Genomic DNA, 17,283 nt, shown 5'->3' with positions numbered 1-17,283 from the left:
TTTTGTTGAGGTTTAAATGATGGCTAGGTGTTGAACTTTGACAAATGCTTTTTCTGCATCTATTGAGTTGATCCTGTGGTTTTTCTTTCATTTTGTTAATGTGTTGTATCAGATTGATTTATCTATATTAAATCACTTTTGCATCACTGGAATAAGTCCCCCTTGGTCATGGTGTGTGACCCTTTTAATGTGCTATTGAATTCAGTTTGCTAGGATTTTATTAAGGATTTTTGCATTATGTTCAACAGGGTGGCTCTTGTGGTTTTCTTTTCTTGTAGTGTCTTTGCCTGTTTTTTTTTTTTTTCTTAAGTAGGATTTGTTGAACTGGATGGTCCCTTATACTGACATAATGCAACAAATCAAGCAAGCTTGAGTGTACAAAATCTATATATACTATTTTTCTAAAAAAAAAATATAGATATTGTTTCTCTTTAATTGTAGCCAAACTAAAATGTTATTTTGATACAATAAGTTCAAGGAAAATCCTGGGGAAAACCCAGAAAGAATTAATTTGTGATTTGCTGTACTCTTTAACTAGAAAGAGGACTAAGGAAGTTAAATGTTATAGAAACATAAATACTTCACAAATGATGTTTTTAAAAGTATCTGCCATGGCAAAAGGCACATTCACAAAATATTTTAATAGGGTCATTCTCTGTTAGGAATTCTCAGAAATGTAACACATTTTGAGTCATAATAGGAGACTTTACTACATTCATTCATATTTTTAGCATGTTTTCTTATATTTAGTACACAGAGAGTGTGAAGTATAAAGAATTCCTTGCTCAGCTGGCTACATGTTGAGCTTTGACCTACGGATCAGGAAGTCATGGATTTTGGGCTCAATCCCCAGTATGGGGGTGTGCAGGAGGCAGCTGATCAATGATAATCTCTCGCCATTGGACTTAAGGGTGAAGTTTCTATCTCTCTCTCCCTCTCCCTTCCTCTCTGAAATCAATAAAAATTATATTTAAAAAAGAAGGATTTGTGTTAATTCTTCGAATGAACTGTTTCTTTCAATAAATTGAGTAGAATTCACCCATGAAGCTACCAGGTTCTGGACTTTTCTTTTTTGGGAGTTGTTTTTTTTTTAAATTATTATTACTGATCCAATTTTTTTTATTTGCTATTGGTCTTTTCAGGCTTTATATTTTTTTCCTGATTCAGTTTTAGTAGTTTGTATGTTTCTAGGAACTTATCCATTTCTTCTAGGTTATGTAGTTTGTTCATAATAGTCCCTTATGATCCTCTTTGTTTCTGAGGAATCTGTTGTAATATTTCTCATTTCTGAGGCATCTGTTGTAATATTTCATCTTTCATTTCTGATTTTATTTATTTGAATCTTCTCTTTTATTCATAGTCTAGCTAACGGTTTCTCAATTTTATTTTTTTAAAAAATCACCTCTTTATCTTTTTTACTTAAATTTTTTTTCTGTTGATTTATTCTGCTCTAATTTTAATTATTTTCTTCCTTCTTCTGACTTAGGGTTGTTTGTTGTTTTTCTAGTTACTTGAGGTGTAAGGTTAGGTTGTTTATTTAAGATCTTTCTATTTTAATGGTATTGTTTATTGTTATAAACTTCCATTTTATAACTGCTTTTGTTACATCCCTAGGTTTTGGTATGCTGTGTTTTCATCAATATACTTTTAAGATTTCCTTTGGGTTTCCTCTTTTACCCAAATGGTTGTTCAAGACTGAATTGTTTAGTTTCTATGTATTTGTGAATTTTTCTCTTCTTTCTTTCTTTCTTTCTTTCTTTCTTTCTTTCTTTCTTTCTTTCTTTCTTTCTTTTTTCTGTTATTGATTTCTATTTCGTTACCTTATTGTCAGAAGAGATACTTGGAATGATATCCATGCTTTTAAAATCTGCTAAGGCTTATTTTGTCACCTAACATATTATCTATACTAGAGGATGTTCTGTGTGCCCTTGAGAAGAATCTCGAGAAGAATATATCTTCTGCTATTGTTGGGTATAAATTTCTGTATATTTCAGTTAGGTCCATTTGGTCAATAGTGTTATTGAAGTCAGGTATTTCTTTATTGATTTTCTGTCTGCAGAAAATGTATCCACTACTGTAAGTGGGGTAATGAAGTCCCCTACTATTATTGTATTGCTGTCAAGTTCTGCCTTCAGATCTTTCATTATTTGTTTTATATATTTAGGTAGGTACTCTGATGTTACATGCATTTATACTTATGATTGTATTGAATTGATCCTTTTATCATTATACTAGGGGCCCGGTGCACGAAATTTGTGCATGGGGGGGTGTCCCCTCAGCCCATCCTGCACCCTTTCCAATTGGGGACCCCTTGGGAGATGTCTGACTGCCAGTTTAGGCCTGATCCCTATGGACATCCCTCTATCTGGGACTGCTGGCTTCTAACTGCTCACCTGCCTGCCTGCCTAATCACCCCTAACTGCCCTCCCCTGCCAGCCTGATATTGCCCCCAACTGCCCTCCCCTGCTGGCCTGATCTCGTCACCAAGTGTACTGCCCTGCCAGCCTGGTTGCCCCCAACTGCCCTCCCCTGCCAGCCAATCTTGCCCCCAATGGCCCTCCCCTGCGGCCTGATCTCGCCCTCAACTGCCCTCCCCTGCTGGTCTGGTTGTCCCCAACTGCCTCTGCCTCAGCCCCCACCACCATGGCTTTATTTGTAAGGAAGTCAGATGTCCGGAAGATGGCTGGTTGACCCAGTCTAATTAGCATATTACCCTTTTATTAGTATAGATAGATTATATAGGATAGGATTGCTTAAATGGGGGTGGGGAGAGCCTTTTTCAGCAAGAGGAGATACTCTTGGCAGACAAAAGCACATAATCCCTATATCTGGACTGATAGCCAGCCATATGCACTATACTGCCAAACCGATCATTAAAAAATTGAAACACTTTCTTACACCTTACACCAAACAGCTGCTGCCCTTAAAACCCCTCCTCAGCCCCCACCTTAGGTTCTGCCTTTGCAGTTCACCCAGGTTAGGTTCTGATTGGTTGGTTTCTATGCCAGTCAGCATCAAAAGCTCTGCCTCCTAGGCAGCCATTGGCTCCTGGCACTTCACCCAGATTTGGTTCTGATTGGTCAGTTCCTATCCCAGTCAGCATATCCAGGCCTATCTCTGGGCCTGATCAAAGAGGTGGGGATGATCAGCAGCCCTAGAGGAGGCCCGGAGAGAAACAGAGGCACTGCTGCTGGTAAAGCTGGGAGAGAGAGAGAGAGGCAAGGGCTGATCAACAGCTGCCACAGAGGCTGTGGATCAGACCATGCCTCTCTCTCTCTCTGCAGGCCTCTCTCTGGGCCTGATCCGCAGCCCCCTAGGCAGTCAGTGCTGGTGTCACCACGGCAACCCAGAACTGACTTCTGGTGTTCAGTGGAGCCTTGGTCATTACAGACCCTGGCTCTTTATATACATAAAGTAGAGACCTGGTGCATGAAAGTCGTGCACTTGAGGAGGGGTCCCTCAGTCCGGCCTGCGCCCTCTTGCAGTCTGGGAGCCCTCGGGGGATGTCCAACTGATGTGGGGAGTGGGCCTAAGCTGTCAGTCGGACATCCTTAGTGCTGCTGCGAAAGCAGCAGAGGTTCCCGCCACTACCACTGTGCTCGCCAGCCGTGAGCACAGCTTCTGGCTGAGTGGCGGTCCCCCTGTGGGAGCACACTGACCACCAGGGGGAAGCTCCTGTGTTGAACATCTTCCCCCTGGTGGTCAGTGTGCATCATAGCGACCAGTTGTTCCGCTGTTTGGTCATTTTGCATATTAGCCTTTTATTATATAGGATAATGTCTTCCTTTGTATCTAAAGACAGTTTTAGACTTACTGTCTATTTTGTCTGATACAAGTATAGCCACCCATGCTTTCATTTGGTTACCATTTACAAGAAATATATTTTCCATCCTTTACTATCAGCCTATTCTGTTTAATTTTAAAGTGAGTCTCTTGTAGACACCATATTTCTAGATTTTGTTTTTCACTTAGTCAGCCTCTCAAGAGTTGCTGGAATATTCTGCTCTCCTTTTCCCTTGTGGGAAGAGATCAGGCCAAGGTAATTACTGTTGGCCTCAAGCTCTGCCAAACTAGAGGATGGGGCTATGTAGGTAAATGGCTTACTATGATTTTCTATGTGGCAAGTCTGTCTCTATGCTCCATAGAGTTTCTGCAGCTTCTTTATAGTATTCTGAAACTCTCAGAAGCATTCTAGTTGGCACATGGTTGTTTATTTGTTGTTTTTGTAGGGGAGAGGATAAGCTTTGAGATTTCCTAGTCTGCCATCTTGCTGATGTCACTATAAAAATTAATTTTCTATACAATATTTTAAAAAGTTGTTTAGTTTGCTTTAAATACTGCCAATGAGCTCTGCCAGTGGTGGCTCAGTTGGTTGGAATGTCATCCTGTACACCAAATATGGCGGGTTGTATTCCCAGTCAAGGCACATACCTAGGTTGCAGGTTCCATCCTCTTTGGGGCACATGTAGGAGGCTACTGATCAATATTTCTCACCTTTCTCCCCCCCCCCTCTCTCTCTCTTTCTCTCTCTCTAAACAATTTGAAAATTTCTAAAAATAAATACATAAATAAATAAATGCTTCCAATGACATGGAGCTTTCTACCTCAAATGGCAGCTGATACCATTCTTTCAGCTCACACTGAATGTTAGAAAGTTATTCTACTAGGCCAGTGGTCGGCAAACTGTGGCTCATGAGCCACATGTGGCTCTTTGGTCCCTTGAGTGTGGCTCTTCCACAAAATACCACGTGCGGGCGTGCACATACAGTGCGATTGAAACTTCGTGGCCCATGCACAGAAGTCGGTTTTCGGCTCTCAAAAGAAATTTCCGTCGTTGTACTGTTGATATTTGGCTCTGTTGACTAATGAGTTTGCCGACCACTGTATTAGGCCAAAGGTGAAGAAAAATTTTTCTAAAATTTAGAACTTTAGGAACATTGAAAGGAGTCTTTTGCAAGAGTCTTAGTTCCCCATCTTTGGGGTAATTCAAGTAAAGGCTACATGACTTGATCTAAAGATGCTTTAGAGTCTAAAATCTGTAGTCTACTTCTAAGGTTCATTCCTGTTCCCATAGTTAATGGTTTCATGACAATTAATTGTTAGAAAGAGCTAACCTTTTAATCTAGTTTTCCATGCAACTCTATTTCCATTCCCCTCTTTTATTTTTTAAGTCTCCCAGGCTCAACCCTTTCATTTGCCTGTGACTTATTTCTCTCATTTACCTCTCATATGTTTCAGTTCTCCCCACCCCAACTTGGTGTCTACTATTTGTCTTCCCTTTCTATCCTCATCCTGAGGCTTAACTTTGTCTTTCCTGCATTAATTTATAGTCTTCTCTATGATCTTTTGGTCTCCAGTTTATCCCTTGTCTAATCCAGCTTATATTTGTAAAGTATTCCTTTGATAAACTATCTCCCCTTTCTAATCCATCCTTAAACTGAACTTTGTTCATGTTGCAATTCTTCCCTACTCTTTATCCTGACATTGATAATCTTTCAGAATAAAGCTCAACTTACCTCTTCATACACATTTCTTAAACTCACTTTCCCAAACTCTTCTGGTCAAATAGAGTCCCCTTTCACTCTATTCCAAAAAGTTTCTGTTTTTCTATTACTCAGATATTGCTTATGTCAATTCCTTTGCTCAGGACTTCCGCCTGTCCCTAATCCCTTGTCACCAATAAAATCCTATTCATCTTTCAAGTTCAGTCACAAATTTTTCTTCTATAAACTCTTCCCAGAGTACTCCAGCCCATATTTATGTCTTCCTGCCTTGAACTCCCATACTACTTTAATGTCTGTTTTATTAATCTGGCAGTCAGTCCTTCACTGCCTTGTAACATCTCTGAAAATTGTTATTTATCTTGAGTACTGTCACTTAACTATTTCTTTGTGTATATTTTATCTCCCCCAACTACCTAAAAATAGTAATGTGGCCAGGAGCAGCAACACATTTTTTTCCAACTCTCTATAGAACAGAACTGGGCACCTAGTAGGAACTCACTCTTTAATGTGTACTGACTAGTTTTCAATAAGTTATCCAATTACTTTGTAGTGACTTTAATAAACCACTTAGTTAATTATTAATCTTTCTTCAACCCACATCAGTCATTGGTTGTGACAAGATTGAATAGATTATTGGAGTTGAGCTTTATATGAGAGAAAGTATATTTGACTCTCTAAGCCTTAAGCAAGATGAATTGCTAAGATGCTGGTGGTGAGACATTTTACTTTCAGCTAAAAGTATTCCTTAATAGATTTAGGTCCCTAGAGCAGCTCTACAGAGGTTGTGATTACAACCTGAAACTCACCTCTTTCAAAAGTGTAAACAGGCAGATTATTATTTTTTTTCCTTTGTAGTTTGTGCAGGGTAGTCAACAACAAGGTGTTTAATTCAATTGAGCCAGAAATTACAGATCAGTGCTCTTATGGATTACTTTAGAAGTTATTGCATTATCAGAATAATAATTAAAATTCAAAATATCCTATGTGGCCTTTTTCACCAAATTGAAAATATGTGATTCATGGGAAGTGCTCCAGTTTGGATAGAGATAAACTGAGGGAAGGAAAGGGATTGGTCTACAGGAGGGAGGATGGGAGCATGGAAGTCATAATTTTTTGTGGCTATCTCTAGTGCTGTGCCATAGTGGCCTCATTGTGGGTGGGCAGAAGGGACAGGATGTGCTTCTCCATCAGGAAAGGAAGAAGATAACAAAGGAGTGAAATGTTGAGTCCTAAGTCACACAAAGACCATCTTCAGTTTCTAAGCAAAGAATTTCTCAATTAATCATATTCAATATGTCATAGGAGAGGCCTTAATGATTTGTGGAGAGGTATATAGGCCCCAGTTCAATGAACTTGTGATGTCTCATAGCCATGATTAGCAGAATGTATAATTATGAAACTAAGTGGTCAAAAGCCTAAGAAATCGAGGGGAGTGAGGACAGATAGCTTTTCTCCATGGCATTGATTTTACTTCTAAAACTCATTATTACCAAGCCATAGTCTGCACTGCTTTGTCCCAAATGCCTATAACAATATTCTACCCTTTGCTAGTTATTTAAGACATCAGGGGTTTTTAAAGGGTATATTTGTTTTCCCCTTTATCTCCAAGAGCTTCATAATAGATTACCCTCATTTATTCATTCAGCAAATATTTGTTGAGCTTCTGCTATGTACCAGACACTGTTCTAAGTAAACAAATGACAAAAATCCCTCCCCCTTTAAAACTTATGTAACTTCTAACTGTGGTAGGTCTGCAGAATAGTGGGCTGAAGGCATAGCCCAGAGTTTGAATGGTGGCACCATTTATGGCAGGGAGCAGTGAGGTTTGGTATTGCTACAGAGAAAAAGAACCCTGCTAAGCTTTGAGTAGGACCACTCCTTGCTCTTCCCTCTACATTTTTTTTCTGGTAGATAACAGAAAGTCAGAATTATGTAGTGGTTAATGATATAAGCTTTGCTACTGAGTAGTTACTTCATTTTGGTCTGCTTTTCCTTTTTGAGTCTGTTTCCTTAGCTGTTACTGTAGTTACTCAGCAGACCCAAGTCAAGACTACTGATTTCTAACATAAGAACATCTAAATTAGATGCTCACATACATCTTGAGTGCCTTATCCACTGACATATAGTGACATCTACATATAAAACGGATGTGTACAGAGGTATCTAAACCACATACTTTTCAAGGTCTGAGTCCAAGTGAATCACTTCTATTTATAAATAGTTTTAAATAGGTTTCCTAACGATGTTCATCTATAATTCCTGACCAGATGGTCTCTGCTTCCATTTTGTTATTTCCCTGTTTGAAAGATGGCTTAACTCAATTATGAGTTTATACTTCAGTGTTGCATGGATTCTCTACTATTTCCTTACCTTACGAATTTCTCCCTGTTGAACAGTTTTTATGACATTAATCCATTCTTCCATCTCTTTCCGGTTGGGCGCAGCCAGGGTAAGTTTTCGTTGTGGTGTGATTACCTAAACAAAAAGTCACATTATTAGCTGGTTCACACTCCACAAATTTGCCCCCAAACAGAGCCTGTAAATTCTCAAGGACCTAGACAGGTCTACCAAGCATGACCCAAGCAACTTTTTAAACACAAGGCAGGTATTCCCATAACCACTTGCAGCTCCCTATATCCCCACCGAAAATAATAATAATGATAATAGTAACAAATAATACTTTAATGGCATTTACTATGTTCCTTGTATTGTTCTTTTGCCATGTATGTATATTAGTTATTTCAGTCTTCATTACAACCCCATGATATAGGGATTTTTCCCACTTCATAGTCAGGAAAACCAAGGCTAAGGGAATTAAACGACTTGCCCAGGGCCCCCTAACAGGGAAAAAGCTAAGCCAGCATTGAAATCCAGATTCTTTGGCTCTGGAGCACATGCTTTTAAACCTCAAGTAAGGTTGTTTGAACATCCTACTCACTACTGCTTTGTCTACTTAAAAATGGTAAGAGGGGCCTTAGCAGGTTTGGCTCAGTGGATAGAGCGTAGGCCTGTGGAGTGAAGGGTTCCAGGTTCCATTGCAGTCAAGGGCACATGCTCAGGTTGTGGGCTGGATCCCCAGTAGGGGGCGTGTAGGAGGCAGCCAATCAGTGAATTTCTCTCAACATTGATGTTTCTAACTCTCTCCCTCTCCCTTCCTCTCTGAAATCAATAACAAAATTAAAAAGATGGTTTAAGGGTATATGGTTCATAAAGGTGTGCCTCTCTGTTTGGGAAGAGAGTGAGAAATCTAAAAATCTAGTTTATTTTTTCTTATAGTCAGGGACAACCTGAAGAGAACTTTACCATTGTATCCCTTAATCCTGCTTATTGCAAGAACCAAAGCAAGAATGAAAAATCCATGCTGAGGGTCTAACAGAGGTAGACTATGGCCATGAATTGGTCTTTTCCCAGAGGGAATGAGGGAACATGGATAGCAATAGCATCAGTCATTGCTTCAATGGCCCTACTTGCCATTCTTAGAACTAGCAATTTATTTTTCCTTCTGTGACAAATGGGAATAAGAACTAGTGGGAATTGTGATAATAACCACTCTTTTGGTCGAAACCCATTTTTGTATGGGGCTGATGGACAGTGCCTCTGTGTTTCAATTAGGCTAAGGGGCAACCTAGCCTTGGGATTTCTTTGTAGAGTGGAGACCAAAAACATTAGCCTGTATGCTCATCAGCCAAAGGTTAAGCTTTTGGGGATAGGTCAACAAAATCATTAGCTTTACCCTGGGTAAATGTGATATAATGAGAGAAATGAGAGTAGGGTCTCTCATATCTAGACCCTACTCTCCTTTCAAAAGTGAATAGAATGCGGACCAGCCACAGAAGCAGGATATTGGGCCTGTAGCTTTTCAGTCTGCTAAGTATAACCTTCCACCTGCCTGAAGAGGAAACCCAGTCTCCATGATCCAACACTGAGGCTGGGAGAAGACAGTTCTGGGAGGATATGGGTAGGAGAATACCTGAATTAATGGACTTGCTATTTTTCAGTGAGCTTTCTGATCTGGACTCACTTCAGTGCCCAAAGCCTTATGAAATTTCAGCAGTGCCAAATCCTTGAAAAGCAGAAAATCCTCTGCTTTCTTTGAGGTACTCTCATTAGTAATCTGAGCATAGGGTAGTTTTCACTTTGTATTTAGGCTCTTATCTGCTTCATCAAAGGAGAGTATGTCATATAGCTTGATTATCCTGATATTTTCAGTAACATATTAGCAGTCTCTTGAAAGCCTCCCAGTGATACTCTAAATCACCTTCATTAGGAGGATTGATTTTTGTAATAGTCATTCCCCTACTCCCAAATCATCTCAGTTTTATCACAGATTGGTAATAGGGAATAGGGCCATCATTTTTTTCCTCCTATGGTGGAATGGTCAAAGTGTTTACATGAATAAGCTTTAGCACTTGATTGCAATGCTACTTTAAGTGAATTTCTATATACATTCGGGATCAAAGAAGACTTGGGAGACCTGAACTCCAAAAAGGCAACAAGTAGGTGTGGCAAACTTTCTTCCCAGCTAGCTCCCACCGTGGGACATTCAGTCATTCTCAACCTTACTTACACAAAAACTGTGGCAAAGGTTTCTACAGCTAGTTTCTGCCAAGGCGACATGAGACAGATCAACAGTTTCAAAGTGTGCAAACTGGAAAGATAAGAGGGAGAAGGAAAAAGAACCATCTGGTTAATGAGGCAAAGATACACTAAAAAGTAAACACACATACACACACACACACACACACACACACACACACACACACTAATAGGCATTTTTGGCAGTCATGATGTAATCATTGCTCTGGCTTGAGTGCTGGGATTTATTTAGCATCATGCTTTTTGTTGATAAAACATGTGACAAATAAAAAACAAACCATATTAAACCGAAACACAACTCTTCCCAAAACTTTGATGTGGATTTATAGGAAGGCCTAGGTAATTCAGAATTATTCAAAACTAAAGGTTTATGTTGGAGAAGATAATTTGATGAGGTCTAGCTAGGGAGCAGATAGGAGTTAGTAGCTCCAATTTTATCAGCCAACAGCCTTTGTTGCTAGTCCCTTCTAGTTTTAAAGCTGTGTCTTGTTATACACTGGCTATAATAGGTAACACCTAGCCAGCAGCAGGAAATCAGTACTATGTATACAGAGGGGACTGGCTTCAATGGTATGCAACCTGTGCAGTCATAAAAGACCTCATGTTCCGAAGGGCCTCACACTTGGTTTAATGCTCTGCTGTTGCAGTCTTGAAATTCTTAATATGTTTATCATTTAACTTGTGTTTTATAAGTGAAATCCAGTGGGACAATGAGTCATGAACATGAGCAGAGGCGATATGCACAATATGCATGTCCACCCCATATCTTGTCACTTATTTGAATTCAGGATACCCATGATCATAGAATTCCAGTGGACTCAAGATGTGTGAGAGTTCAGTGAGATTCAAAACAAGTAAGCATGTTACATCTATGACTGAGTAGGGGATCTGACAGCCCTCAGAGACCACATATTTTGTTGGAACTAGAACTAGTTTCAAACATAGCAGTGGTGTTATAAGAAACATGAACAACCAAGTAACCCTCTTGTATTCTTTCTTGAATATGTTACTTCCCTGAATTAGCCAATCATTTATGTTGAAAGTTATAATATTGAAGGAAAGGAAAAGATAGGGAAACCCATAATTCATTTTCCTTTTAGAAAGTGTTGGTAGAATGTATAAGTGTCAAGATGTGAAATAAAAACAGTTGAGTTACTTTTGTGTAGTTTTGTGTACTGGTAGGAACAAAATATATGTGTGTGTATGAACCACCATGTGCAAACTATATAATTTTGATTGTTCTTCATGAGTTAAATGCTTTCCTGTTTGCTTTTAAAACTGGCATTGTACAATATACAAACAGATGGCAAAATTGCTAATAATTTAAATTTTTATTTTTTCTTTACTTACAATGACATCTAATGACAAAAAGATGCCCCGACAAGTCATTGCTTTATATTTTTGTATCTTTATTGGCATTTCTCTTTACATTTTAAATAAGAGGCCCATCTTTTTATTTTATATTGGGCTCCACAAATTATGTAGTTGGTTCTGGGTACAGAAGAGCTAACTGAGGAACTTATGAAAGGGGAGGGAAATGGGAAGGGGCGGGGAGAGAAAAGTGCCCCCCATTTGCCCCAAAAGTCCAAGTTAAAGGAAGTCTAACTTCTGCCTCAATGTTTGCCAAGTGTCCTCATAACACATTTTCTGGCACCCACTCACTAACCCAATGGACAAGATTTTATACATACTAATAAATATATATTTGTGCCTGGGGCAGGGGGAGGTGTCCCTCAGCCCAGCCTGCACCCTCTCCAATCTGAGACCCCTCGAGGGATGTCCGACTGCCCATTTAGGCCCAATCCCGGTAGGATAGGGCCTAAATGGGCAGTCGGACATCCCTCTCACAATCCAGGACTGCTGGCTCCCAACTGCTCGCCTGTGTGCCTTCCTGATTGCCCCTAACCGCTTCTGCCTGCCAGCCTGATCACCCCCTAACCACTCCCCTGCCAGCCTGATTGATGCCTAACTGCTCCCCTACCAGCCTGTTTTTCCCTAACTGCCCTCCCCTGCAGGCCTGGTCACCCCTAACTGCCCTCCCCTGCAGGCCTGGTCACCCCTAACTGCCCTCCCCTGCAGGCCTAGTCCCCCCCAACTGCTCTCCCCTGCAGGCCTGGGTCTCCCCGCAACTGCCCTCCCCTGCAGGCCTGGTCACCCCTAACTGCCCTCCCCTGCAGGCCTGGTCACCCCTAACTGCCCTCCCCTGCAGGCTTGATCACCCCCAACTGCCCTCCCCTGCAGGCCATCTTGTGGCAGCCGTCTTGTGTCCACATGGGGGCAGGATCTTTGACCATATGGGGGCAGCCATCTTGTGTGTTGGGGTGATGGTCAATCTGCATATTACTCTTTTATTAGATAGGATAGAGGCCTGGTGCACGGGTGGGGGCCAGCTGGTTTGCCCTGAAGGGTGTCCCAGATCAGGGTGAGGGTTCCCTTGGGGCATGGGGCGGCCTGGGCGAGGGGCCTGTGGTGGTTTGCAGGCCAGCCACACCCCCCGGAGACCCAAGCGGAGGCCCTGGTATCTGGGGTTTATTTATCTTCTACAATTGAAACTTTGTAGCCTGGAGTGGAGCCAAGCCTTCTGCTTGCTCCATGGTGGCAGCCATTTTTGGGGGGATTTATGTATCTTCTATCATTGAAACTTTGTAGCCTTAAGCAGAGGCCTGGGACAGCCAGGGTGTGCAGAAAGCTTGGCTTCCTCCATCGCCCGGGGCAACCCTAGCCTCCTGCTCTTTCCAGTTCCGTGGCTGCTGCCATTTCTGTTTGGGTTTATGTATCTTCTATCATTGAAACTTTGTAGCCTTGAGTGGAGGCCTAGGCTGGCAAGGGCAGGCGGAAAGCTTGGCTTCCTCCATTGCCGGGGAAACCCAAGCCTCCCTCTTGCTCTCTGTGGCCGTAGCCATCTTGGTTGGGTTTATTTGCATATTCGCTCCTGATTGGCTGGTGGGTGTGGCTTGTGGCTGTAGTGGAGTGATGGTTAATTTGCATATTACTCTTTTATTAGATAGGATACACACACACACACACACACACACACACACACGTATGCTATATATTCTCTTACTGCAGGATGGTGTGCAAAGCAGAGCCTTTGTCCTCGAACCAGAAAATATCTAAGCTTCCATCTCTTCAAGGAGTTACAGCTCTTCAGCAGAGGTCCTTCCTTCAGTATTTTCTGAAAGATAGAAGCATAGGATTGAGTAATTAGATCAATTTGCAAGACTATATCACTTGTCCTCTAAGTTGAGAAGATTAGGTAGTTGGAAGGCTCCATATCTTTTATACATCTGAGAAATGGCCTGAGGGCCAGGAAAGAACTCAAGGAAGTTAGCTAAATCAGAAAATGCATTGGTTACCTTTGGATAACACATTCAGTATGGGATAGGTTATAAGTTTCTTAGGATAGTGGCCTAAGAGCCATGGAGAACATCTCCATTGGTGGTAGGAGATGTGGAGAAGAGACATTAACATATGACTATGAGAACAACATGCCTAAGAAAAAAGTGGTAGGGAAACATATTGCATTAAGTAAAGGCAGACTTTCTTGATGTCTACAGGTTGTAGCTCCAGATAGGGCCTTCCTATCAGCTCTTTTAGAATATTAAGTTAGATCTCACCCTTTCCCTGCTCACAAACTTCCAATAGCTTCCCAATATTTTTAGAACCAAATCCAAAGTCTTTACCATAGCCTTCAAAGGATTCATGGTCTGATGAGAGAGCAAAAAGTTAGTGCCTTCTGATTACTTTCTTTACATAATTCAGAGTCTGACCACTGATTTCTCAGTTACTTGTTGAATAGACTGACTCGAACCAAACATAGAATCTACTTACCATTTTTATCATTGTGCAAGTTTTCAGTTATATTTACAGATACAAACCAACACGCAAGACTGTTATTTGGGAAAAAGTACTCACACCAACCAAGCTGGAACCAAACCTATGCTGAATGGACCAAGAGCCAGACTTAGTTTAAGTAACTAAATCAAGGCTGTGTCATGAATTCCATCTATCACTTAAATTAGAATCACCATTAAGTGGTTGTGTAATTATTTTGTTTGGCCCACCTAATATTTTTCAAAGTTTTAAATTAGTTGATACTATTTAAAAGGCAGAACATTTCACATTAAAATTTAACTTTCCTGCTTCTTTAGAATAATCAGAATGTTTGGTAACCTTGGAGCTATGTTCTCACTTGGCAACAATCTGTTGGAATGGAATAGCAGCTGTGCCTTTCAGATGGGGCACCTGACTCAAGCAGGCATTTGAGTTTGGGACCCCAATCTAAACAATCCTTTGCTACTCCTGTTCACCCACATATACACACATCTATTACACTTTATGTTCAATTCTCTAAACAATAGGGTAGTATGTACAAATGGACAGAACCTCTGTATGTCAATTGAAAAGTCAGTTCATGAGCAATCTGTGTTTACCTGAGTCCTCTTGAGAATTTATGGGAGTTTCAAGATATTGTACCATTGTTGAGATGCTTATAAAAGAACTAGTGGCCCAGTGCATGAAATTCGTGCACATTAAAAGGGGATTAATTAGAGGAAATATTATAATATTGCTATTTGCCCTTTCTCTGTAATAGAAGTGTTAGAGATCAAAGAAAATTAGTAAAGTGTATATGAAAATCTTCCTCCTGTCAGAGTCTGGGGCATGTTTCAGGACCCAGAGTCAAGTCCCCACCCATCCGCAGTGCCTCAAAATCGGGCAAGACCCAGACCCAGCCAGCCCCACCCCCATTGGGCAAGATCCAGACCTGGCAGGCCCCACCCTTGTCAAGTCCCTCTGGGCGGGGTGGAGGGTGCAGTCTCAGGTCCCCCGTGAAGCCTCACTGGGTGGGGGGTGCGGCCTCAGGTCCCCTGCCCCAGCCCAGCACCATGCAGCCTCAGGTCCCTGCTGATTGCTCGTTAAGGCTTGTTACGGGAACTCGGCCTCCACTGTGGGTGCAGCCATCTTGTGTTACGAAAACCCTGCCTCCGCTGTGGACACCACCATATTTGTGATGGCGTGATGGTCAGTTTGCATATTCCCTCTTTATTAGATAGGATGGCACCAAGGAATCAAGACAGAGAACAATAAGATCTTGTGGGAAGGGAAATGATGGCAAGGAGAGTGAGAAATTACATTTAAATTGTTGAAACTAAGTCCTCAATGAGAAAAGTCTTGTCTAAGTATTGTGATTACATCATTCTCCTTTCTCTGGTCAGGTAGCCTATGGTATATACTCTCAATGATGGTATTTGGCTTTCTCACCTCAACACCATTTATTATTCTATACTAAGTATTTATAAAACCTAGGCAGTCTGTTAAACATTTAAGTTCAAAATTTTAACTGCTCCAACTTTGTACAACTGGAGCCACATCCATTATTCCTATCTTTTCCCTGAGTTATTCTACTCTGTTAATTACTAAATGCTTCTCCTACTGTTCTTATTCTATCAGATATAGTATCCAATGTAATAGCTCATTTTTACAACTTTTGGCTGGATATTTTCCCCTTCCCTCAATTTTCAGTTTAAAGCCTTTGTCAACTTTAATGGCTTTCTTTAACCCTTGCTGCCATATCCAGCACTCTCTTCTCTTCAGGGGTAGGATGGTGGAGTGAGGTGGTAATGAGAAAACATGGAGGGAGATTTGTTCCTCAAGAAGATTCCTAGAACCCTGGACCTTCTGGTCACTTGAGAAAATTCCAAACCACTGGTGATTTGAAATACTGAAATAAGTAGAAATTAGCCTCTTCTCCTAAGTTACTTCCTTCTATCAACCCTTACTAATGATCATTATTTAATTCCCCTTTTTGCTACTTAAGAAATATTATTTTTTTCTTCCCTTACTTGTTCTATGATAATTAATGACGTCCTGCTATTCATCCAAGGACACAGAAAAAATAATTATTAGTTAATCTGTTAATTTGAGGACACAGCAAATCATCAAAACCTTAAATTCTCATTCCATAAACCTAGCATTTGTCAAATCAAGAAAAGAAAAGAAGGACTTTGTGATGCAATTATCATTGGATAATATTTTCTGAGCTGCAACTATGGACTCCACCTTTTGCTAGGCCCTTTGGGGCAGCTAAATAAGTTGCAGGCACATTTCCTGTCTCAAAGGTATGAATAGGGGGAGTGAGGAGGAGGGAACAATAATCCATGTAGACAAACACAACATTAAGCTCAGAACCATTTGAAAGAGCCTTGGGGCTTCATGTACATTGCCCTAAATATTTACCTTCTGGTTCAGATGAGGGATTCCACCAGGATAGTGGCTATCCATTCATACACCCTGTCATTGGGTACACTAACCAAAGAACAATAATCTCCTCTCTCTGTTATGATATTAAATTGGTCACTTTGAATGAACTAACTTTAAGTGCAGGGCTATCTGTTCCATGCTGGTTGATAACAGAATAGTCAACAAGACCTAGTAGGGGAAATGAAGAGCCCAAGCCAAGTGGCTACCAAGTTTTAGGTGATTGTTATTGAATCCTGAGAAGTGTTGCTAGCTCATTCCTTTCTTAAGGAGAAGCTAGCAATCCAGGCTAAAATTTGTGTGAAATTTTATCATATTGAAATGTTAGCAACTAATTGAATTTTAAAAAAATTGTGAGACTCCCCCCCCCAAAAAAACACACATATTCATACCAAAGTGAGCCCACAGGCAACCATTTTGCAATTTCTCAATTATAACTACTATCACTTTCTCTAGAGGACAAAGTGAGTGAGTGGTGGGTATTCCTGGCATCAGAGGAGGTTGCAGTGTAAGAGTTCAGAGTTTGTGTGTGAAGAGCCTATACATTTGAGATATACACTGAGTACCAGATTATTATGATCTCTGAACACATAATAATCTGGCCACTCAGTATATATATATATATATATATATATATATATATATATATATATATATATATATATATTAGAGGCCCGGTGCATGAATTCGTGCATGGGTGGGTTCTGGCCAGCCTGGCCAGGGGGAGGGGATATGCGTGGTTGGCCGGCCTGCTGGTTGAACTCCTGGTCAAGGAGACAATTTGCATATTAGCCTTTTATTCTATAGGATATACACTGAATGGCCAGATTATTATGCATTCAGAGATCATAATAATCTGGCCACTCAGTGTATATTACTAAGTTGGGAGCATATAAATGTTGATATAATTTATGTATAGTAGGGA

The 17,283-nt window shown here is 40.7% G+C and overlaps 1 protein-coding gene across 1 annotated transcript in view; it reads right to left on the bottom strand.

Annotated features, from left to right (window-relative positions):
* DGKK (diacylglycerol kinase kappa) overlaps window positions 1-17,283 on the bottom strand; it is a gene marked incomplete at both ends in the record, with an annotated part of 151,189 nt that overhangs the window by 82,286 nt on the left and 51,620 nt on the right. Inside the window, 3 exons of the mRNA XM_080652379.1 lie at window positions 7,875-7,979; window positions 10,072-10,152; window positions 13,165-13,275. Coding sequence (XP_080508505.1) covers window positions 7,875-7,979; window positions 10,072-10,152; window positions 13,165-13,275 — 297 coding nt within the window. The remainder of the gene's footprint in view (window positions 1-7,874; window positions 7,980-10,071; window positions 10,153-13,164; window positions 13,276-17,283) is intronic.

This window comes from Plecotus auritus, assembly GCF_963455305.1.
Source record: "Plecotus auritus genome assembly, chromosome: X".
NCBI classification, from domain to species: Eukaryota; Metazoa; Chordata; class Mammalia; order Chiroptera; family Vespertilionidae; genus Plecotus; species Plecotus auritus.
The sequence above is the reverse complement of the archived record's forward strand: the minus strand, read 5'-3'. Positions and strand labels throughout refer to the sequence as shown.